This window comes from Enoplosus armatus, chromosome 10 (genome assembly GCF_043641665.1).
Source record: "Enoplosus armatus isolate fEnoArm2 chromosome 10, fEnoArm2.hap1, whole genome shotgun sequence".
NCBI classification, from domain to species: domain Eukaryota; kingdom Metazoa; phylum Chordata; class Actinopteri; order Centrarchiformes; family Enoplosidae; genus Enoplosus; species Enoplosus armatus.
In genome coordinates, this window is record NC_092189.1 from 8,387,596 (window position 1) to 8,409,091 (window position 21,496).

General features: G+C 40.3%; 3 protein-coding genes across 9 annotated transcripts in view; 2 read left to right on the plus strand and 1 right to left on the minus strand.

Annotated features, from left to right (window-relative positions):
• Nucleotides 1-901: 901 nt before the first annotated feature.
• On the plus strand, nucleotides 902-2,899 carry higd2a (HIG1 hypoxia inducible domain family, member 2A). Its single transcript, XM_070912981.1, has 2 exons — nucleotides 902-1,095; nucleotides 2,041-2,899. Exons 1-2 carry the CDS (start codon nucleotides 909-911, stop codon nucleotides 2,205-2,207), a joined length of 354 nt encoding a protein of 117 aa, XP_070769082.1. The 5' UTR covers nucleotides 902-908; the 3' UTR covers nucleotides 2,208-2,899.
• On the minus strand, nucleotides 2,640-7,438 carry cltb (clathrin, light chain B). 3 transcript variants are annotated; one of them, XM_070912979.1, is made up of 6 exons: nucleotides 7,026-7,438; nucleotides 6,328-6,357; nucleotides 5,982-6,099; nucleotides 5,642-5,753; nucleotides 4,620-4,673; nucleotides 2,640-4,277 (listed from the first exon to the last, which is right to left on the minus strand). In XM_070912979.1, exons 1-6 carry the CDS (start codon nucleotides 7,194-7,196, stop codon nucleotides 4,106-4,108), a joined length of 657 nt encoding a protein of 218 aa, XP_070769080.1. In that variant the 5' UTR covers nucleotides 7,197-7,438; the 3' UTR covers nucleotides 2,640-4,105. The 3 variants fall into 3 exon arrangements, with proteins under 3 accessions (XP_070769080.1, XP_070769079.1, XP_070769081.1); XM_070912978.1 differs by lacking the exon at nucleotides 4,620-4,673 and having other exon boundaries at nucleotides 6,328-6,374; nucleotides 7,034-7,438; XM_070912980.1 differs by lacking the exon at nucleotides 4,620-4,673.
• A 1,357-nt stretch (nucleotides 7,439-8,795) lies between these two features.
• The window catches only part of pdlim7 (PDZ and LIM domain 7), a 31,084-nt gene continuing 18,383 nt past the window's right edge, over nucleotides 8,796-21,496 (plus strand). For 4 of the 5 annotated variants that reach the window (XM_070912846.1, XM_070912847.1, XM_070912848.1 and 1 more), the window contains exons 1-3: nucleotides 8,796-8,925; nucleotides 11,364-11,462; nucleotides 18,660-18,811. In XM_070912846.1, the coding sequence (XP_070768947.1) occupies nucleotides 8,899-8,925; nucleotides 11,364-11,462; nucleotides 18,660-18,811 (278 nt within the window). In that variant the 5' untranslated portion in view covers nucleotides 8,796-8,898. Of the gene's footprint in view, nucleotides 8,926-10,410; nucleotides 10,478-11,363; nucleotides 11,463-18,659; nucleotides 18,812-21,496 lie in introns of those variants that run through there. The other variant, XM_070912849.1, reaches the window with a different exon arrangement.

The window sequence follows — 21,496 nt, forward strand, 5'->3', positions numbered from 1 at the left end:
GCAAATTGGCCTTAAAGAACAATCAGATTTTTATTTGATAGATATGTATTTTTTTGTTAAGATATGTATGTCAAGTGTTTTTCTTTTTCACTGAGAGTTGAGCTAGCTGGAAAGGCTTCACTGCCATGCCCAATGGTACTTTACCGGGATACATTGAAGGCAAAACTACCTGTTTCCAACCCAAAATACAACATCACTACTTGTCTATTTGATAGTCAATGATGGTTGTAATACTGAGCTTTACCCAATACTGCCACTTAGTGGTAAAAAGGAGACAGGCAAACATTTTCTCCAGTAATACTAATACAATACTACCAGTAATCCTCCTGTCAATAGCAAACATTTCATTATCAAACAAAATGTGGCCCTAGGACCGCATAAATTGCAGTGCCTTAGATTGGCACATATGCCTAATTTGTATCGTTGTACAATGCTTTTCTGAAGACCCCAGTTTATCATTTAAGTTTTTATTACTGCTTTCCCTGAAGACACCATAAAATAAATGCCAACTAGCCAGTGGATAGCAGGGCTGTGTGTTAAATTCAGAATTTACTTGGTTCTTGGAACAGTCACTACCAAAGAATCGTGTTTTATGCTATATTTAAGTTTCTATATGGGATTTTGGAATTGTTATATCCCCATGCCCTTGCATTAAGATACAACCATATTGTTTTTGTATAAAACCGTGTGCTTTAATGGACATTTAAACATGTATTTTCTCTTTCAAGCTCTGAATAGAGGTTGTATGTATTGTGTGCACAAAGCAAACCTCGCAGACGCCAGGAAGATGTACACCAGTGCCACACCTCTCATTCCTTTAAAATATCCAGACTTTTATTGTGAAGCCTGGGGGCGGAAGTGTAGTTCTTCAGTTCCTCTGTTCATTGGTTTTGCAGTCCAAGGTAAGCATGGCGGCGACAGCAACACCAGCGGACCCAGAGCAAACACCTAAAACATCGCCGTCAGCACCTGTGCCGTTTGACTTTTCTCAGCCCCCGATTATCGAGGGCTTCAACCGTCTGCCGAGGAGCAAAGATGAGACCTTCAAAGAGAAATTTATGAGAAAAACCAAGGAGAACCCGTTCGTCCCGATAGGTGAGTTATACAAGCAGAGTTAACGCTGCAGAGAGAAGTGACGTTAGTGCAGCCCCGGGTTAGGGTACATCTTGTCTTTTATCCTTCAGTGCGGTCAAATCAGTGATATCTAATTCTTTGCCAGCATTTAAAGCTCTAACACACTCGACTGATTGTAAGGTGTCACGAAATGCTAACGACGTAAGCTAACACCAGAGAGAAAGTAGTAGTCAGTTCGTCACGGCCAGAAACAATTTGTTGTTATTTGAGTCTCATTAATGAATGACTTGCAAATGTTGTTTTAGTTGAAGCCGACAAAATTGTGCTTGTGTGGTTTGACCCTGCCTTAACATGAAACACTGGGGGGCCACTGTGCCCTTGGTATAACGTTCAGGTAAGCCAAACCACAAAAAAACTAAAACATTTGCTCACTCCTAGTAATTTGTCATTATGCAATGTCTGTTTCAAGTGTCCATCTCTGAAACTTGTGCTGCTGCAACCCATTGAATAGAATGGAGGTGAAATGTCCCCTCCGTTGAAATATGTAGTTTGGGACTACAGTATTTCTAAATAGTTTCAAAACTGCTGACAGTGAAGTCTGTAGGTAATGTTTTTCTTTCATTCGTTGAGCTTTGCCAAAACATCTGTGAAAAATCTAATCAGAAACTAACAAATGTACCCTTAAATGTTGCGACTTGACTGCTATTTATGCCACACTGTCTTAGTGCTATCCTTTATTTTAATCAGTGTGACCCTGATAGCCAATAAGTGTCTGAATATATAAATATATTCAATGCAGTAGCACTGGACTTTTAGACCTTCATCTACCAATGTATTATGACATTAGAGACAGTATCTGCTCACCACCTTTTACCTTGTGTTTGGACACTGTCAACCTGTCCAGTATCTGGGTATTGTCCTGTTAGATAATGTTTGTAAGTTGTAAATTTGATTTGTGCTCTCCAGGTTGTTTGGGAACAGCAGGAGCGCTGGTTTATGGTCTCCGTGCCTTCCATCAAGGGAAAACCAGACAGTCCCAGCTGTTGATGAGGGGACGTATCTTTGCTCAGGGCTTCACTGTAGTTGCCATTATTTTTGGTGTCTTTGCCACAACTCTGAAACCCAAGCAGTGAAGACGGACCGATCCCATACCTCTGCCATCGGCCGTTCAACTCAGAATCAGACCAGATCCCACTTGGCGATGGACTGACCTTACTATCTGAATGAACTTGTGAAATGTATAATATTTGCAGCATTGTTCAGATACCTATGTGAAGGCCAACTCTATTTATTGTTGTTTGAACACTGTGAATTGCTCATGGTGATAAAATATTTTACAACAACAAAGTATAATCAGTTCCCTGTCAGACCAAATAAGCAAGCTGGATTTTACTTTTTTCTGTGCTATAATGGAGGCAACGTGCTGATAAATCTGAAGTATATGTTTCTTCAAATGTTCCCATGTGTTGTCACTGAAATGATCTACACAACACCTGTCTTCTGATATAAAGTTGAGCCTGGTGTCCTGTGTGTATTTGAGATAAAATAACACACTCACAACTGTATTCAGGGGACATCTGCTCCTTATACAACCTTTATTTATCAGGTTATTCTTAAAAAATAAGAGGGGAAATTCATTATGAACACAGTTTTCATATTAATGGCCTGAGTGAGTAGATCTAAATGGGAGGAGGCTTTTAGACGCAGGACGGGCCCAGTCTCAATGTCCACCTTAAACACTCAACAGGCTCACTTTACCTAGGCAGAGGCCCAGTTCAGTGTGACACAATCATGCCTTTATGGAATAAAAAAAACAAACAACTTGCTACTGTGCACTTGCAAACTTGTTCTTGCTTCTTGGACTTCCCATATTGTTGTTTTTAGCTTTTGAATGTTATAAATTGTGGGTAAATCCCTCAAACCCACCAGTTTCACAGCAGCACGGCCTTCAGCTATGTGCGTCTGAGAGCATGCAAGGGTGGGTGTTGGTACTGGGCCCACACATCATTTTAGTTCCTCACACAACAACTGGACCAAGTGATCATCTCCAGGTCGTTGTGATGGCAACAGTCTTAAAAAGGGAAATATGTGAGGACAAATAACTTTAGGTGATCATACTCCTCTGTTTTTATTTTCCAGTTCCCTTTTAACATTCACTTCTTTTTCAGTATTCATAATGTCCAAATAGGCAACATGTGAAACAATGTGCAGACATTACTGTTGAGATTGAAACCTTACTGATTGTTGTTTTTAAAAAAAAAAATTCAAATACATACTGGTGTAACACAAAAATGGAGCACAAAATGTCTGCTGAGAAAAATCAGTGAAATGAGAAATCGCACAAGCAATCGCATAATCATGTGAAATCTGAAAATTTAGATGATAGTAGAGATCTTTGGTTGTGAATTTTTTTTTTTTGCTGAAATCTTGCCTAATTGAAGAGGAAATCCATCTGGCGAAATACTCAAACTGGATTAATAGCTACATCAAAAAAGGCCACAAGCTTATGCATTTGAAAGCTACGTTAAATATGATAATTAGGGATATAATACAACAAATGTGAACAAAGACTGTTTATAATTCTACACTGATGAGAGGCATAAGTGGTTACAATCTAATATGCAATAGTGCTTAATAAGTAAGTGTTTGACATCGACCAAAATTCAAATTTATAAAACAACTAAAAATTGTGCATCCAAAATATTGGCAGAGGCATGCAATAAAGTTGACCTAACAGCAATTTTTAAGTTAAAGGGGAAGGAAAATGTTTAACTTACAGTAACAATATTTTCTTAATGGTAGCAGTGTTAAAACTGACCAGCTAACAATAGAGCAGTCCTTCATCTTCTCACAAGAGAGTGGGGTTAAGTATATCATTTCAATATAACAGGCATCGAGAAAGGCGGTAAATTTTTAAAGGTTATAAACATACCAGGAATTTTATGGAAAGGGCATAGAAACTCTTCTGATACAACGTGAGGTTAAAACTGAAAGGCAATGTTTCTAGAACAAAATTCTCCAGCGACCTCCTCTAGCGAACTAGAGGGGTCTGTTTGAGAGAGATGAGGACAGAGCGCATTCGAGAAACATCCTTTGCCTGTTTGTTGGTTTTCGGATTGAAGTCGCAGAGACGGGCTACTCTCTCCCATTCAGATCCTGGGCTGTCGCCGTCGCTCTCTGCCAGGAAAGCCTCCTCGGACGCCCTACAGGTGGGAGGGAGACCAACGAGTTGCAATATTAGAGGGATTTCAGAACAGTTTCCATAACAGCAAAACCCGTCTGAGTCAAACACGGTGCTCAACCACAAAGTTTAGTCACATGAATAGCACCTGTGTATAAAGATACACACTGACTTCATGCATTTCTTTAAACCAATCATTCACTTGTGACCTATGCAACAATCAAATAAAAATGCAAAAAATACCACATTTGGCCTTCAAAAACAGGCTTTTTAGTGTTTGGGCATGCATCGGGTGAAAATCAACTACTGGTAATTCATGGGGTAGGGCATACAACATTAAAAAGCGTAAGAGTTCTAAACCTACACAAAGCCTATAACATCAGAGTTGGGCTGTTTGTAGAAAGCCTTGTCAGCAATCCTAGTATGCAGGCAAGGCCAAGAAAGCAGGAAAAAGGAGAAAGGAGAACAGTTTCAGTTTCAAACAACAAGCAGAGAAATGTTAGGATCTGCATCAAAAGGATTATGTAAGCGACTGAGAAACAGCTCTAATGAGGTGGAAATAAAAAGTTTAAAGTGGTCAAAGACTAAATAAAGTATTTCTGTACTACTGTTGCCAAAGAACAAGCTTGGAATGGCAAAGCATTTCAGGCAACTACAGACTGCTTTGATGCTAGGCTGTAGCGGGGATGAAAACTGTGACATTTGCTCTATGGTGTTTGCATTCCTTCTAGCTAGCTAGCTTCCTGTTTTGTTTTCCAGGCATTTCTAACTGGACACACAGCTGTAGGCGAATATCTCATCAGAGGATTGTCTCTCAGTGCTTTCTCAGACACAGAGGAAGAAACTGGCCAAAAACTAGAGCCACAGATGCAGAGTGATACCGTGCCAGACTTGGACAGAGTCTGTTGGAAAGTGTGAGAGAAGAATGGGTTAGCTTGGTCAAGAAAAGGAAAGGCTGCAATATTTTTTGTAAGCGTAACTTGCACCATTGACGGCAACCAGACTCAAATAACAGTCTTTAAATAGCTGACACACAGTCTTTATATAAGCATTAATCAAATTTGATCAGCAATACTATAATTAAACATGAGACTGTTACACTACACCAGTCACTCCAACATTTGATCCCTTGGTGCTGCAAGTCCAACACAAGTGCTTCAATTTTCTACGTCTACTAACTCTTGTTAATATAGTGTTTGTTGCCACACAGTACACAGTAAAAACAGAATTCTGAATTTCTACTAAGAAAAATGACAACCTGCCAATACAACACTTGTTAATCTGACTAGAGTGGGTTCAGAGTAGTGATTCCAGCATCATCACATCACAATGATAAACCAACTGTTACTTCTCTGCATGTTAACAGGGGACATGTCAGACACTAACCTGTTGTTGGCCTTGTTCTTCTCCATCTGCTCACTCTGGTGCACATGCCAGTCCTCCAGCTCCTTCTTGGCTTTCTCTCTCCACTCTGCCTCTGCCGCCTTGGATGCTGAGTCTTGTTGGGGTGCAACAGCAGAGAACGACATAGTCAGAGAGGGAAAAAATAGAGGAACAGAACTGATATATTATTAGGTCCGAGTGTGACACAATTAGATGTGCTGCATCATTCGTCTTAAAGGTAAACTGCAACAAGACACATAACAAAACGACACAATCACAGTGGCCCATTACAGCTGCAAAGACGGAAGTGCATTATAGAGTATGATTCATTCCATATGCTCACCTAATGCCTCAAGGCGTGTCTTCTGCTCCTCCCTCCACTTGCGTAAACTCTCTGGCTCTTGCCTCTGAATATCCACCTGGGCGATGGCTGCGTAGTTGTCTGTTGGGCCATTAGACTCCTTTTGGAGGACACAAAATGTTTATTATAAGTGGCTATTTGATCCAAATACTGGGTGGATATTAAATCAATCACATTATAACATACAGGAATGCCATTACAAAAAGACAAAGGGAAAGTAAATACCATTATTTGATGGTGTCCAGAATAAAACTCAACTACACATACAAAGAGATAGACTTGGCAAATATAACTGAAGAAACAGGCTAAAGATATCTGTAAAGCTCACCTGAAACATATCCCCATTCACTGTGGCAGGCTCCTCTTCCAAACCGTCTGACATTGTTATAAGAAAGCAAAGTTTAATGTTAAGATAGGCTTCTTGGAGTTTTCCAGTTAGCTACATTTCCTCTTCACCTGAGTTAACTTAACTAAAAGTTATTATGGCAGCGTCACTTTGCTCTTAGGCTAAACACTAACGTTACGGCTAACACCTCAGAAATGCAGCAGCACCTGTTTGGGCACTGATGTTGTCTATGTAGCTTTGTCAAATGACAGGTCAGGTTTTTCCGGGAAAACAGTTAGCCAATATCATTTAGCTCAGTTACTACTGTATAACGTTACTATATATACTTGATTGGCTGCAATCAGTGTCAATAAAATGCTACATAGTTTGACATCTCTAAAGTTACAACGTCGGGAGGAACTAACGTTACTAACGTTTACTAACATACGTTGTCGGTGTGCAAACAAACACACTACGGTCAGTCAGCTAAGTTAAGCTATGAGGCTAACGTTACATTAGTTTAAACTAAGCTAACTGATAGGCTACCTGATTGTATAAACTAGTGATGCTATTGTTAACATATAGGGCTAGGGCCATTGTTCGCTAACTACTGCCAGTCCAGTCCAAGTACCACAAAGCATGTTAGCTAGCTTTAGTTAGCTCGTTTGCTTGCTAGCCGGAGCTGACATTAGCTCAGTCACAAACTTGCCATAGTCGACCGACTGCGGCGGAGACGGCTCTTGGCTGCCCGCTCCTTCCAGCGCCCCAAATCCTTCGCCGTCGTTCTCTATCCCCGCTATCTCACTCTCCTGTTGAGCCAGGAAAGCCGCGGCTGGGTCCTCCTCAGCCGGGTGTGCTCCGTTGTCAGCCATCTTTCACAAAGTGTTTACAAGTTTAGGTTAACTGAGCTTGGTAGGTTTAGCTAGCTAACGTCAAAGCCCCAAAACCAGGCGACCAATTCTGCAACGTTAATACAAACAGCTTAAATATTTTACTCGAATATCCGCTTTTCCAAGTAGACTACAGTGGGCAACAGGGCCAACAATTAAATCGTCTGTAGTAAACAATCTACGCTTTGACTTAGGGCCCTCACTGATGATTCATGATTTCTTCACTTGTTCAGCCACTGTGATGATGGAGCAGGGCAGCACCCTGAGGGTACCATTTCCCTTTTGTTGCCATTTGTCTCCATCTGCTGGTCATCTGCTGCATCTCTTTTGTCAGTAGGCCTTGAGATGCATTTGATCAAAGCCATACTACAGTATCACCTCAAAGTGACGTTTTAACTGTTGCTGTTACTTTACCCATTTAATAATAATAATAATAATAATAATAATAATAATAATACGCTTAGTATAGCACACAAAATGCAAAGATTCAAATAGATAGAAATAATGCCTGCCAATTTTATCAATGAAATTAGAGTATAGTTCCAATGTGATCGATAAAAAGAGGACAAACAGGGCATTATCTATAGCCTATCTATCAACAGTATAGAAGTATTCAGATCCTTTACCTAAATAAAAGTTGCAATGACACAGTGTAAAAATACTCCATTACAAATAAAACTCTTGCATTCAAAATTTTACTGATGTGAAATAAGTACTTATCAGCTACATAAGTATCTAAAGCAAATATACTCATGCAGAACTTGTGCCTTGTAAATAAAGACACACTAGCCACATCTTTTTCGCAACTTGGCAACCTTAAAGTTCCTACCAATGACCTATGATTAATAATAAAAAAAAACATTTGTTACAACTTAAACCCTTTATAGAGTAAGCCTTTTTAGAAAGTGGTACCCAGCATTTGTGCAAAGTAGCTGGTTGAAGTGGAGCTATTTTTTTTTGCTATTTATTATATACTATCTGGTTTATTCCAGTACAATACATCACATTTAAAATCTCATTATATGGTCTGTATGTAAAATATTAATCTTCAAAGTAAAAAGTCTTGCATTCAAAATTTTAGTAAGTAAAATCAATACTTATTAGCTACATAAGTATTCAAAGCAAATATACTACCTATTTTATTCCATAACAATGCATCATATTTTTAAAGTCCATTATATGTTCTGTAAATACTAATAGTCAAACAGTAACTATAGCTGTCAGACAAATGTGGATTAAAAAATGTTTTGTTTTTTTTACCTTTAGAAGTAAAGGTAACCTGAGGATTTTCTGTTTAAATTCTTGTTGAAAAATAACATATCATTTAGATATGTATTTGTTTATTCTGTGCAATGGTGTGCTGTCGACTTTTTCCAAATTAAAGAACACTTGATTGGTTTTCAAGGTGGCATTATGATCGATACGGAGGAACACTGACAGCTGAGATGTCCGGAAAGCACGGCCTCGCCTGGTTTGCAGCCGCAGTATGAAACGAAGCAGCGGCCCATGTGACTTCTGACGTTTCAGACGAGTCCTACTAAAAAGAATTTGAGGGAATGATCCTGCTGCTCACCAAGGGGAACCACGGTGGCTTCCTGACGTCCGCTTTAAGGAAGTCCGAAAGTTAGCCTACTTACCGATTGACTGCGGGGTTTTTTTTTTGTATCCAGTAGACTGACTCGCGATGTCTGGCGAACAGGAGGGACAAGAGGTAAGCTAATTCATTTGTCCTGACATCTGAAGGCATTCCGTCGCGTGCGGTGTAACTTTTTTTAAAGCCAACTTCTTTTTGTTCACAGTGTAAGTTGTGTTGTATGGGCTGTGTTGTGCAGTTCATGGTTTGTGGCTAGCTGTCGGTCTGTCGCGGTGCAAAACTACTTTTGTTAGAGCCGAGAGTTGGTCCAGCTTTCGTGTCCCATCCTGCTACTTCTATTGTGGGTGTAAATGTTCACTTGAAGGTCTGCACTGCAGTGGTGTTACTAGTCTTCAGTTTTCAAAGTGGAGCCTGGTTGTCTTGGACACACTGAAATGAATTATAAGCAAGCTATATAAGCTCATAATTGCGTAGCCTGTTTGCTAAAAAAAAGAAATACGCGTTTAATTCGGTGTATTTTGAGGATATTTACAACACTCACATGAAAAGTTCCTATAGAAATATTATAGTGGCACCATAGGAGATTATAAATAGCAATACCATAAACAGGGACAACGTCACTTGAATGAGTACCACAGGCATTACTAGCATTATTTATTGGTTTAGGCGGATGATTTCTCCAATGGCTTGATATAGAGGGAGGTATTTAATGAACTGGAATGCACCCAGATTCATGCTGTGCTTCCACTGTCTTATTATAATATAACTAAATAATAAATTTTAAGTGTGTTATCATAATTTAAATCTAACCTCCATTACCTGTTGCTGCTATGAGTCTTTCCATTTATTGTCTCAAGCAGTCTATCTGGTAATTCATTTTCTTGGCTGTTTCTCTGTAGGAGGTATAAAATGAGAGAAGTGACTTAACTAATTCAAGTTTCGGTAATTAAAATTGTTCATATAATCTTGAAAGTCTTGTCTTGCACCACACAATAACTGGATAGAAATGAAAACTCTTGAAAGGATTTCTAAATGCCAACAGAGAGGGAATCTGCTCTTGAAAGGTTTTCTAAATCCTTTCAAGAGTTTTGCAGGTTTGCAGGTTTTATGGATGGGATTATTTGGGGTGCTTGGCTGGTTGCCTTTAAAGTATTTTAGACACGGACCATGCTACTATTTAGTTTATATTATCTATGTGCACATCCCTATTTTTGATATTTAATATATGTGGGCTCCTCTGTTGCTTTAAGAACTTGATGTGGAAATATAATTGCTGGTTTGGTTGCACTGTGCTTCATGCCCTCCAGAAGGAATCTAGAATTCCTTAAGGTTTACTTAAGTTGCGGCCGTCTGCTGCTTCTCAAGTACACACAAAAAAACAAAAAAACCCATTGACTTTAATGTAGCAGGCTTTTTGCCAGAATATAGGGGAGTTGACGTTACCTCTCTCCGTCCTCCTCTACCCCCTCTCTCTCTCTGTGACTCATGTGGGTGTTGGGCTGAAATAGTTTGGTGTAGTTTTACATTCCTTATATAGCCTCTGAGGAGTGAGGAGAGGCTAGGGCTTGCCTGTGTCACAGACGGGGGGGGTTTGCCAACAGAGAGAGAATCTGCTTGCCCTAGCTTATTGACTCTCTAGCTGGGCTATCGGCCGGCCCTTGAGGACGAGGTAGGTTTGCATGGTGGCGTCTTGTTTAACTAGCTGTGTGTCATGAAGTCCAATGACACCTGGCGAGGTTGAGGAGGAGGAGGAGCAAGGTCTGTGTTAGGGGTGCAGGTACAGAGGTCAGTGGTACAGACGTAACTCACCGTTAAGAGCAAGTGACATAGCCCTATGTCTCAAGTTTCCTTTGGTTCTTAAAATTGCCTGGTTATTTAATGACTTGCCATTCAATGTCAATAATTAGTCCTGGTGACGTTGTTTCACACTGTTTTCATGGTTTCACAGTTCAAATTACGTGAAATATTCAAAAATGTCAGGGCAGGTTTGTATGCTGTGGGCCAGTGTTTTGTTATAGTTCACTTAAATGGTTGAATGATTAATTGAATACAATGAGTTGGCTATACTCTGGAAAAAGAGGGTACCTGTTGAATGTCGCTGCTGTCTTTATTGTCCAATAGATTTAAGATGCTGATGTTTTCGGTGGTACTCATTTGCATTGTAGTGTACTTTGTTATACTTTGATTATGACGCAAGGGATGGCAACCCATTAGTTTGTGTATTGATAAATGTAGTAACATTGTGTCCCAGCATCTTGTAAGTAATGAAAATGACCTAATTCAAATAGTTAAATTGATTTGTGTCGTTACTGTCGTCAAAAGACACATTTAAAGAATTATTGTAACATGGTTATTCTTAAAACTGAACTTATCCAAGATTTAACATTATTTACACTGAAAGTAAACAACCTCAGTGTCAGTTTCTGTGTGAAATGTGTGTTTGTGTTGGAAACAATCAGACGAGCAGCAGCTAGGATGAAGCAGAATAAAATGTGTGGCCTCGAAAACCCTTTTCCGGGCTTTCTGACTAATTTTCCACCTTTGTCTTCCCCAAGGCTATGAACGTATACTCTGTAACCCTCAGCGGCCCAGCGCCCTGGGGCTTCAGGCTGCAGGGTGGCAAGGACTTCAGCATGCCCCTCACCGTATCAAGGGTAAGAAACTGTTTGTTATTGGAGTCAGCTTTTGTACTTCTCTGCATCTTTGATCACTGACGTCTTTGCACTCTTCTTGAAGATTTGCACAGACGATTATCCTGTGAAGTCATTTATGTTCCTCCAAGCTTCCATATAAAAGCCTTGGCCTGTTGACAAGATTCTGTTAGTGTTTAGAAATCTCCACATAATGACCCCACCTGAGCATGTGCATGCCACCTTTTGCAGACTCTGGTGTTCATTTTCATATCACTCACATTTGTTATGATATATACCAACCTTTATCTAGTGCCTTTTGCATTTATGGTATAATTGGTCACAAGGACATGCTGTCGTTTGTTTCGCAGTGCTTTGTATTCTCCAAGTCAGGTCTCTCTACCTCTTCACTGAATTCATTTTCAAATACTCTATAAACTACTGTCGCTATTGAAGAGAACACCAACCACTTTCCAGGCCTTATAAGTGCAGCGCTGCTTTGCCTGACAAACACACAGACTCTCACTTGCAGCCACACACATGCGTGCACACTCATAAAATCATTCCAACATTGCTGCCAGCTATTACACACACACACACACACACACACACACACACACACACACACACACACACCTAGCATTCTATTGTGCACTTGTGACGTTGTTATATTGCCACCGTAGAGGCTGGGGGGATCTATGAATGTTCGACTGATTTTACATTTATTAAATCATCAATTATGTTCAGTATTTGCAGTTTCCTATTTTAGAGATGATTAGGAGTTAATAGGTAGTTATATGGGTCAGGCCTCACAAGGCTACCCCACACAGTCTTTCAAACACTTTCACTTCTTTGTTTTGTTGTGACTTCATGGCAGCTGCAGTTGTAATATAATATTAAGATGAAAAGCTGCAAACAAATGGTGCGCTATTTTACGTTGCTTTGAGTAGTATGGCCTATTGAGTCTACAGTGAGTTGTTAGTAGCGCTGCATTGAGTTGTGTGTAGAGTTGACGTAATCCTGTGGTGAGTGCAGCAGTTATCACCAGCCTTGTCAATACATGTCTTGTATCTGCTCTGCTCCCTGGCAGTCAGAAACACAATGTTCCCCTTGGATTCATGACAAGAAACATTTTCTTCTACCCATAACAGACCATACAGATGTAAAAATCAAAACAGGGATTTTAGGGATGTAGAAGTTGACTTGGAGGCATTTCAGTCTAGACGGGCAAGGCGTAGTGTGGGGAAAATGTCAGAGGGTGCGTCAGTGATTGTAGGTGAATTATCTTGACTAATCATCCGGTGCAGGAGGCCAGTTTTTCTGCAATCCAGATACATTAGACATGCTGATTTATTTTCCTCACTGACAGAAACATGGCTCACGTCTTCTGTATTGCAAAGCCTTTCCCCGCCAGTCTCTCCATACATTTTGTTAGACCCAGGTTTGTCTAAGCAGCTTGGTGTGAAATTGATTAAGGCTCCCATTCTGAAACCCCCCCCCAGCAGTGCTCAGATCGGAGCCGTAACGACTGGTCAGTGGCTAATATCTTTGTGACTTGTTCCAGCTGTCCACCAGGCCTCAGGGTACAGGATTTGTAAAGATGTGACAGGTTTTCTCTCTTTACCTCTCAGGGACAGTTGGCTCTCTCCACGAATGTCATAAAAGACTGGACCGTGAATCACACAGTCGCAGAGGATGAAAACAACCCAACAAGGGGATGTAAACCTAAAAGATTTACAGTATCCCTTTAGTAAGAGGAAGAAAAGTCAGGCCTGCACTCACTGGGCTTACATTGGATTTAGTGGGTGGTCGTTCCTTACTGGCCTGTAGCTGATGAGATAAGTATCTGAGCTCAGACAGTCAGTTGAAAGCGATTACACAATGAAGAACATGTGGAGTGACAGAACAAAAGGCTCAGTAACATGCTGTAAGGCAAAGAGATTGCAAGTGATAACTCCTTAAAGATCAATGCGTTTTAAGTGTTTTTTATTTGTAAAGATTTGATGATGATTAGTGTTGTTGAGACCAGATTTATTTAGAGCTCATGGTTATTTAGTGAGTTTGGTCTTATTGTGGCAGATTGTGACATCATCAGTAACTTCATATTTAGTCATTTAGCCAGTATTTGTCGTACTGTAAATGGGTATTCTGATCATCTTTGTATTGATTTGGAAAGTTGTGGGTCTGTGACTTGTTCCCGTGTGTGTGTGTGTGTGTGTGTGTGTGTGAGAGTTGATATATAGGTTTCCATGCTCCATGAATGCTCTTGCTTCCTTCCTCCTCTGTCTGCGAGCCTGGAAAGCTATGCTTTCTCAGCATTCCTGGGATTTTTCCCATATCCACCCTGTCGCTGCCAATAGACAATCCTCTTGTCTCCTTTCTGTGTCTAATATGTCTTCCACACTCACTTTTCTCGTGCATCTGATGGACTCCCCCCAATCTCTCTGCAATACTTTTCCAGTGAGATCAGAGGAAAGGAGACCATGCCAAGACAAACTGTTAGGTCACTGTGAGAGGAAAAATAACTTTTTGACCTTAGCATAATATGTGCACACCCATTTATCAACTGAAAAAATATGTACATAACTTTTATTTGACTCTTTTTAATATCAATAACCCACTTTTTGTTTTCTTAACCGTGTGTTAGTAAATGCATAAAAACTTCCAACCAGTGAAATCTTGACCTTTCACCATCCCAGTCAGGAAGCAATGCATTTCGCTATTTAATTGAAATGTCATTAAACCCTTTCAAACACAGCTGTATGTGTCAGTAGACCTGGCTTCTTGACCTTCCTCCCAGCTTGGGATGAACACAGCTGCTTGGCAGTGGTGAACTGACATTTCTTTTAGGATTGGGAATTTAATGTTATTGGCATTCAAATGGTATTTAAAGGCGCACTCTGGTGACGTTGTATTTCACTTCCATAGAGTTTGGAGACTTGCAAGAGATAGATCTAGAAAAAAAAATCCCGACGTTAGTAATGGATCTTACATGTCCTGTAATGCAGCTCGATAGCGTCTTGTTATTTCGTCAGACTTCTCAAAGCCACAGGAGACATTATACAAATGTTTTCACAGAATGAGTGGAACTAACCATGACTAGTAAACTGGGCTTCACCTGTAAAATCAGTACCCCCTTAACCGATGATTTGACTAGACCAGAAAAACTGAAACTTGATGTCAGTCTGTTATCTTGCAGTAGTGTTTCTAGAGCTACAGTTTTTGGCTCGAGTCTCCGTGAACGCTTAAGGATTATCGCCTGACAGTGTCTCATATAAATGGGTCAAACCTGGGTTAAATGTCCAGTAGGCATGATCCTTCCTCCAGAAACAGCGCACTGTGTCTTTACCCTTTTCCATACAACCTTTGTGCCAACTCTTTTTCTTGAATTTCTCTAGACTTTCAAGACCTTGAGAAGAGGGAGGTTTACTTAAGTAAAATGATATCTCTCTCTGCATGTCTGCCCCAACATCCTGTTTCAACAGGAAAGGCATAAAATGTAGGAAGCAAGATGTCGTCGTAACACTGTTTCATGGCTGCTTCAGTTGGGTCTACCCCAGGCTGGGGCTAGCCCTGCAACTCCCCAAGAGGAGTTTCTCCATACATCTGCCCCAGATCTCGTACCATCGCAGTTCCATAAACATTATGATGCCATAACCGAGCCTCCTGAGCACCATCTGGTTTCTATCGACAAACACATGCCAGGCCGCTGAAATCAAATGTTCTGAGGAAATTACAGATGATGTCACGTCAATCGAGTGGGGAGATTTGAGACGGTCTCTCCACCGCCACAGCTGGATGTGTCATCGAGTCTTCTATTCCTGTTTCTCTCTCTCTGTGTCTCTGTCTGACTTGTAGACCATCTGTTGCTTTATCACTTGTGTACTCTCTTAAACACTGCCTCTCTCTCACACACACACAAACTCTGGGAAAAGAGGCCTTGTTAGAGGGGTGAATAAATAATTCAGTACTTGCTGATAGATTGCACACAGGGGGCATTTCTTGTGCGGCTAGTTGGACGTGAATGTCTTATGTTGTGATCAGCGCAGCAGTGTTTTTAAGGTGAGTTAGTGCTAGGTGTTCCAATGCAGTCATTACGGGGGGACCACATACTTGCAGGTTTGGTTTTCCATTTCCCAGAGGGATATTTATGGCTTTGCATCAGCTGTGCTGTGTGAGTGATGTAAGGACAGACTGTCTCTTGGCCCTCAAATAGCAGTGGAAAGAATAAAAGTGAGCTGGTGCAGAGTTACATGGCCAGTATATCTACAGCTGTAGATAAAATTTAGTGCATTATTAGTTTAACCGAAAACAAGAGTAGGCAGCCCGGAGCGAGTATGAGGCCCTGGCTCACCTGTAGGGTCAGCCAAAGAAAGCACTTCAAAGGTGAATTCAAGACATTGCATTTTGAAAGGTTGGCTAATGCTTTGAAATTCGATAGCATACCAGAACAGCTCTGCTGTTGCGCTCTGCCAAAAAGCCTTGAAACCAGCTAGTAACTCTTAGGCTAACCCTGTAGTTGTGAATACCTTGTGTGAATGCCATATGTCATAAGTGTGAAGCTAAAATCAAATTTGCACAAAATCACGTATGACCGGATGAATCTTCTTCTGGTTTGTTACACGTGTCATATCAAAAAGCCATCTTTATGTTGTTGCTGCTACATGACGTTATCCTACATCGTGGCTGTACCATCAGCTCAGGTCCCTGGTTGTTGTGATGTACAGTGCAGTGTGTTGCATTCAGGAACATGTTTTCCACTGTCCTTCGGCGTATTGACAAACTGCTGGGGGGGGTATTGGGTTTCCGTCCGCCCCCTACCAACCAAAGGTCTGAGCGCAGCAACTTTAACTGCTGCCTTCTCAAGTGAGGGAGCAGCTGCACACTGAACCTGAGCCAGGAGCACAGGTGTCTGTGTCCATCAGTAACTCAACTCACACAGACGCGCACACACATATACAAACTACGATCGTCATGGCTTCATATATTCTCTTCTGTTTGTCTCTTTATCTTATAGCTTTACATTTAGAGGTCAGCAGTGTAGGTAAAATATTTATTGGCACTTTGTAATGTTATAGTCCATACAGATGGGTGACAAATTGAAAGCAAAACCAACATAAAATGTCTGAGTAAGATGTTGGGCCACCATAGATCCTCCAAGTCTCTAAAACTCTGCTGGAGGTATGAACACCACTCTTTAAAAAGATATCCACTAATTTATTGTTTTATCTGTCTAACACATTGTTCCAAAATCTCCCTTAGGTGTTCAACTGGGTTGAGATCTGGTGACTGCATACCAAATGATTTTCATCATTTTCATATTCATCAAACCATTCAGTGACCCCCGGTGCTCTGAATAAATGAGGAACGCGTGAAAAGAAGGAATGCAAATGTTCCCATACAGAATTTTCCTTTGATTCTTCACCTGTCTATATTTCCAATGATGTTTTATCAAAAATAGAATAATTTCAGCTCTTTCTGTAGACCTGAAGTACAACTCAACTTCAGGGTTAGCTTGCAATAGCTTTTGTTGCTCAAAGTAATTCTCATAAAGAGCTTTTTTCTGATTATTATTCTTTCTGAAAAAATGACACAGTGGTGAGGTTTTCTGTTCATGTTCTAGGCTACATGCCTATACATATCTACTACTGTAGTGGCTAGTTACATTTCAATACCTCTCCCTTTTTAATTAGTACTACAGCTCCCTCGAGGCTTTGACAGTGCTTCTGAGGCTAAGGCTCATACTAACAAAACCAAGGTGCTGAAGTTTTACTATCCAGTATAGTAGTAAAAAGGGGGCTGCGTAGTGACATTATGCCATGCTGTGCCCCTTTTCAGAATATGTCACTTGTGTCCATGTCGTAGTTGTCTCTCCCCAGTGTAAGCTGTTAAAATTCTTTCAAGTTCTTTCTAAACTGGAGAAATTTATTTATTTCACCCCTCTAATTGCTTCCAGTGAGTGCAAATCAAAGGCAATTAAAGTGGTGTTTGAACTTGGCTGTAAAATAAGTGTAGCTTGGATTGCCTCTGAAGAATGCATTTCTTCCTATTCTTAGCTTTGCCATGTTTTGATTCATGGCAGGCTTTAACTTCGTTGTCTTTTGTGGGCTGCGGAGTAGTTTTTTAGCCTCAGCTGTCATCAGTTTACAGAGCATATTACCTCCCCTTCTCACACGAGTGTTTATGTTTAATGTGCAAGAATCAAAGCGGCAAGTGTGATAGCTTAGCTGAACACGGCAGAAAACTATTGATTGAACTGCTGAGTCCTCTGAGCTTTTGATGAGCTAACATTTGCAGGGATCCATGACATCAGAGAGTAATCCTAATAGGTTTTTTTTTTTTTGCCAGAAATCCTGGCACTGGCTTGCTTATCTGATGCTGAACACTTTGTACTCCGGTTATCTGAGAATTTGACACAAGTCTCGGGTTTCATTAAGCCGCATGGGCAAGCTGACTAAGCCTCTACTAAACACGATTTGGCATCTCTGCCATGTCGTCTAGAACCACTAATATACACAGCAGACAGTGTAGTCTGTGAACATGTAGAAAATCATTACTACCTATATCCACTATGTCGAGTTCTTCCTGTTTAACTCCAGCTCTTTTGCTCTGACTCAATATGTCTGCAGTCTGCGTGTCAGCCCGAGAGGATGATGTCATTGTTTTGTCAGTGAAACGGCTCAGTGACTTACCTGTGTGGACGGGTTGTTCCAGTAAATGATGTGACTATTTGTAGCATATGGTCCCTGTCTGCAGCTTTCAAGAGTTCCTTTCAAAGTCTTAAAGCCACATCTGCAGTAAATCACATGCTGATGACTGATGACATCATGATGACCTATAATGCCTGTTCCTGGTAGTGTTGAGTGAAATATCTCGGCGGGCTTGTCGGACCCAGACACACTGACTCCCTGAGTCGATCATTAAGTGTTGTTAACAGACGCTGAAAGTCAACTCAACATGACTTTTTGTGTGTCTAGATTTCCTGCGTTTTGCTTTGAACCGCTGATGTGTGTGAGATAATGGGAGGTAATGTACTCCCAATGAAATTTTAAGTATTTGTTTTTTGTTTCACTGTTGCCTTGCCGACTGGGATAACAAAACAAAAGTGGTTCTGACCCTTAACATGTTTTCATCCACATAACTGTCATGTCCTGTGAAAGCCCTGTCATCATATACCTAACTTCTGTCTGGTTTCTGTCCCTGTGTTCTTCTGTTCTCCAGCTGACCCCGGGCGGGAAGGCGGCTCAGGCTGGTGTCGGGGTGGGAGATTGGGTGGTGTCCATCGATGACTCCAATGCAGAGGACATGACCCATGTGGAGGCACAGAACAAGATCAGAGCAGCAACAGACTCCCTCACCCTCACCCTCAGCAAGTAAGTCATCTGGAAATGCATGATGCAACAAAAGACTACATGATCACTCACCCTCTGTTTTATCTCAGTCAAGCACAGCATCATAAATCACCACAGAACACACATCCTCCTTCATTCATAAGAGAGATAAAATACCATAATGTCCTTGAAATGTGCCTCTTTATGACAGATAGTTGCAAAACACATTGGTATTAAAGTTATCATTCCATTATTTCATTTCCCCTAAGGCTCAAACTAGTTTCAGGTTTAGACTTGGACTCATAAGTCACAACCCCACTAGTACATGCTGTCAAAAAATAATTATATCTGCTGGGGAGGTTTTCAATCCTGTTCTGTATATTACAGTAATTAGCAGCATATTTAAAAAAACAAAAACTACAGAACAGATTTCAGTGGATTTTAGTGAAAAGTTAGTCCATGAGCCAAAAAAGAAAAAAATGGTTTTAGTAGAGATAGCACTGCCATATGGTCATTTATAAAGCACGTTATGCTTTAGCCCATTAATCCTGAACTGTGAGGCTTAGAAGGCATTTATTTTCTGGATTCCTGGTCCAACTCGTATATTTGAATAAAGGTGTGCCCAATTCCACCTACATAGATTTCAAAATTTTGCAAACTGCGGTATTATTATTCCTTCTACAAATTGTATCCCATCTTCAGAATTGGTCCTGTGCATAGCATATTTGGGTGGTCTATTTTAATGTATCCCATGCTGTTTTCCTGCAATTGTTTGCCAAAGTCTTGCTGGCATGGCTTAGTTGAAACATTGCCAAATGTATTGACTGCATTGTGCGATTGTAACCACATTCATAAGACAGGTGCACACATATCAACCCAGAGTGATTCTGCAGAATATGGTAGTGTAGCAGCAACCTAAGATTTAAATGGCTGTGACTTAGTGGTCATGAATCTGAATTTTGAACAATTAAACCTTATATATATTTCTAGGATTTTAGGCATTCATTTTTAAAATTCAGTATTATCATCAATCAGTATATGCATTTTGATGTCAGTTCAAATCAGACGCAGGTTTACAACCTCTCAACATTATCATTTTGTGATATTGGAGGTACATGCTCTCTGGATTCTTCCCATCTTAGTATTACAGTAATATTCTGTCCTTATCACCCCAAAGAAGCAAGAGCAGGGGTGTGTAGTCTGCACTTAGCAGCAGATATGAATGCCAAATGCTTTCAGGCAGATACACTGGCCTTTTTTTTTCATTTGAAATAAACCATTTTCAGAGGAGCCATGAGCACCTTACATTATGCCTCAGCTTTGTAATGAAATTAGAGAAACTCTTTCTTCAGATTAAAACACTTTGTTTGTAAGTGAGAGACAGATTTTGCTTGAGTTATTTTAATTGGCGCTGGATAACCTTCATACAGGCAGCACTTATACCTGCTCACATAACTCCTGCCAGAAATTCCTGACTGATAAAGTATCTCTGTAGAGTACAAGCCAAAATGTTTCATCAGGAGCTTAATTATAAGAAAAAGATTTTCCTCCAAAGATGGAATGTATCCATTCAAGAGCTTAAATGAGAAAGAAAATGAGAAGCTACTACTGACTTGTTAAGTAATAAAGATGAGCCTTGCTGCCGTCATGGGACTCATTTTGATTTTGTGATGCTCGTAGGTAAAGAGGTTGTGCTCACAGCTGCTATTTTCACATGGAGTTAATTTTGTTGTTGCCTGCCAAAAGACTCTGCTGTTAAGTTCTGACAAACCTTCTTTCTTCACTTAGTTTGTTGACTGTCAGAACAGCCACAGGTCATTTATATGACTTTCCAGAAGAAAACTGCCAGAACATAAACTAATAGTTTCAGATTTAGACATGGTGGTGGATGTTTGCTGCATATTGTTCAACGTATGCCTGGCTCCTCTCGCATTCATACAGCATAGATGTCTCTGCACAGACCACTGAATCCAGTGGGCCTACCAGTTCATGTGTCGCTTTTTAAAATGTGTTTATTGGGGTTTTTGCAACAGTAAGTTGACTTAGTTATATAAAATAGAGCTGCAATATTAGTCAATTAATAGTCAATGGACAGAAAATTGATAGGCAATAATTGTTTTAGTCGTTTTTGTAAAATTATATTGTCGGTTCCACCTTCTCAAATGTGATCATGATTTGATGCTTTTCTTTGTCATGCATGATAGTAAACTGAATATCTTTGGGTTTTGGACTTTTTAGTTGGACAAAACAAGACATTTGAGGACATCACCTTTTCATTATTTTGTGAAATTAATCATTGCTTTAATGAAAACAATTGTTAGTTGCAGCCCTAATACAAAACTAATGTTGAACACAGATAATGGTGGCATTGACATCAGTATTGAGACACTTACACACATGTGTTCTGCTAAATGAAAAAATAAAATAAAGGAGCAAAGACTAAGCTATTTCAATCAATTTAGTTGGAATAGAATAGAGAGAGAGAATAATAATAGAGGGAAGATGAATAAGAAGAGCGGGTGAGGTGGGTGGAGGTAGAGCAGAGTACAGGGAATGTAAAACTTTAGGGGATCAAAGGCAAATCTTTGAGGTGGAGTGTAAGATGCATTAAGGCCAAAGACGACAGGGCTTACTGTATCTGCTATCAAAGAGCCTGATCCTTTTTAAATAACCAAAGAGCTGCAATTCCTGTTTTCCATACAGCCAACAAGACACATTGCTGATGTT

What these genes read in the sequence shown, in the direction of transcription:
- cltb (XM_070912979.1), bottom strand. Translation starts at nt 7,196, where the DNA reads ATGGCTGACAACGGAGCACACCCGGCTGAGGAGGACCCAGCCGCGGCT. An exon ending in TGAATGGGGATATGTTTCAG is followed by an intron (nt 6,100 to 6,327) that starts GTGAGCTTTACA and finishes GTCCTCCAAAAG; the next exon opens with GAGTCTAATGGCCCAACAGA. An exon ending in GACACGCCTTGAGGCATTAG is followed by an intron (nt 5,754 to 5,981) that starts GTGAGCATATGG and finishes CACCCCAACAAG; the next exon opens with ACTCAGCATCCAAGGCGGCA.
- higd2a (XM_070912981.1), top strand. Translation starts at nt 909, where the DNA reads ATGGCGGCGACAGCAACACCAGCGGACCCAGAGCAAACACCTAAAACA. An exon ending in GAACCCGTTCGTCCCGATAG is followed by an intron (nt 1,096 to 2,040) that starts GTGAGTTATACA and finishes TGTGCTCTCCAG; the next exon opens with GTTGTTTGGGAACAGCAGGA.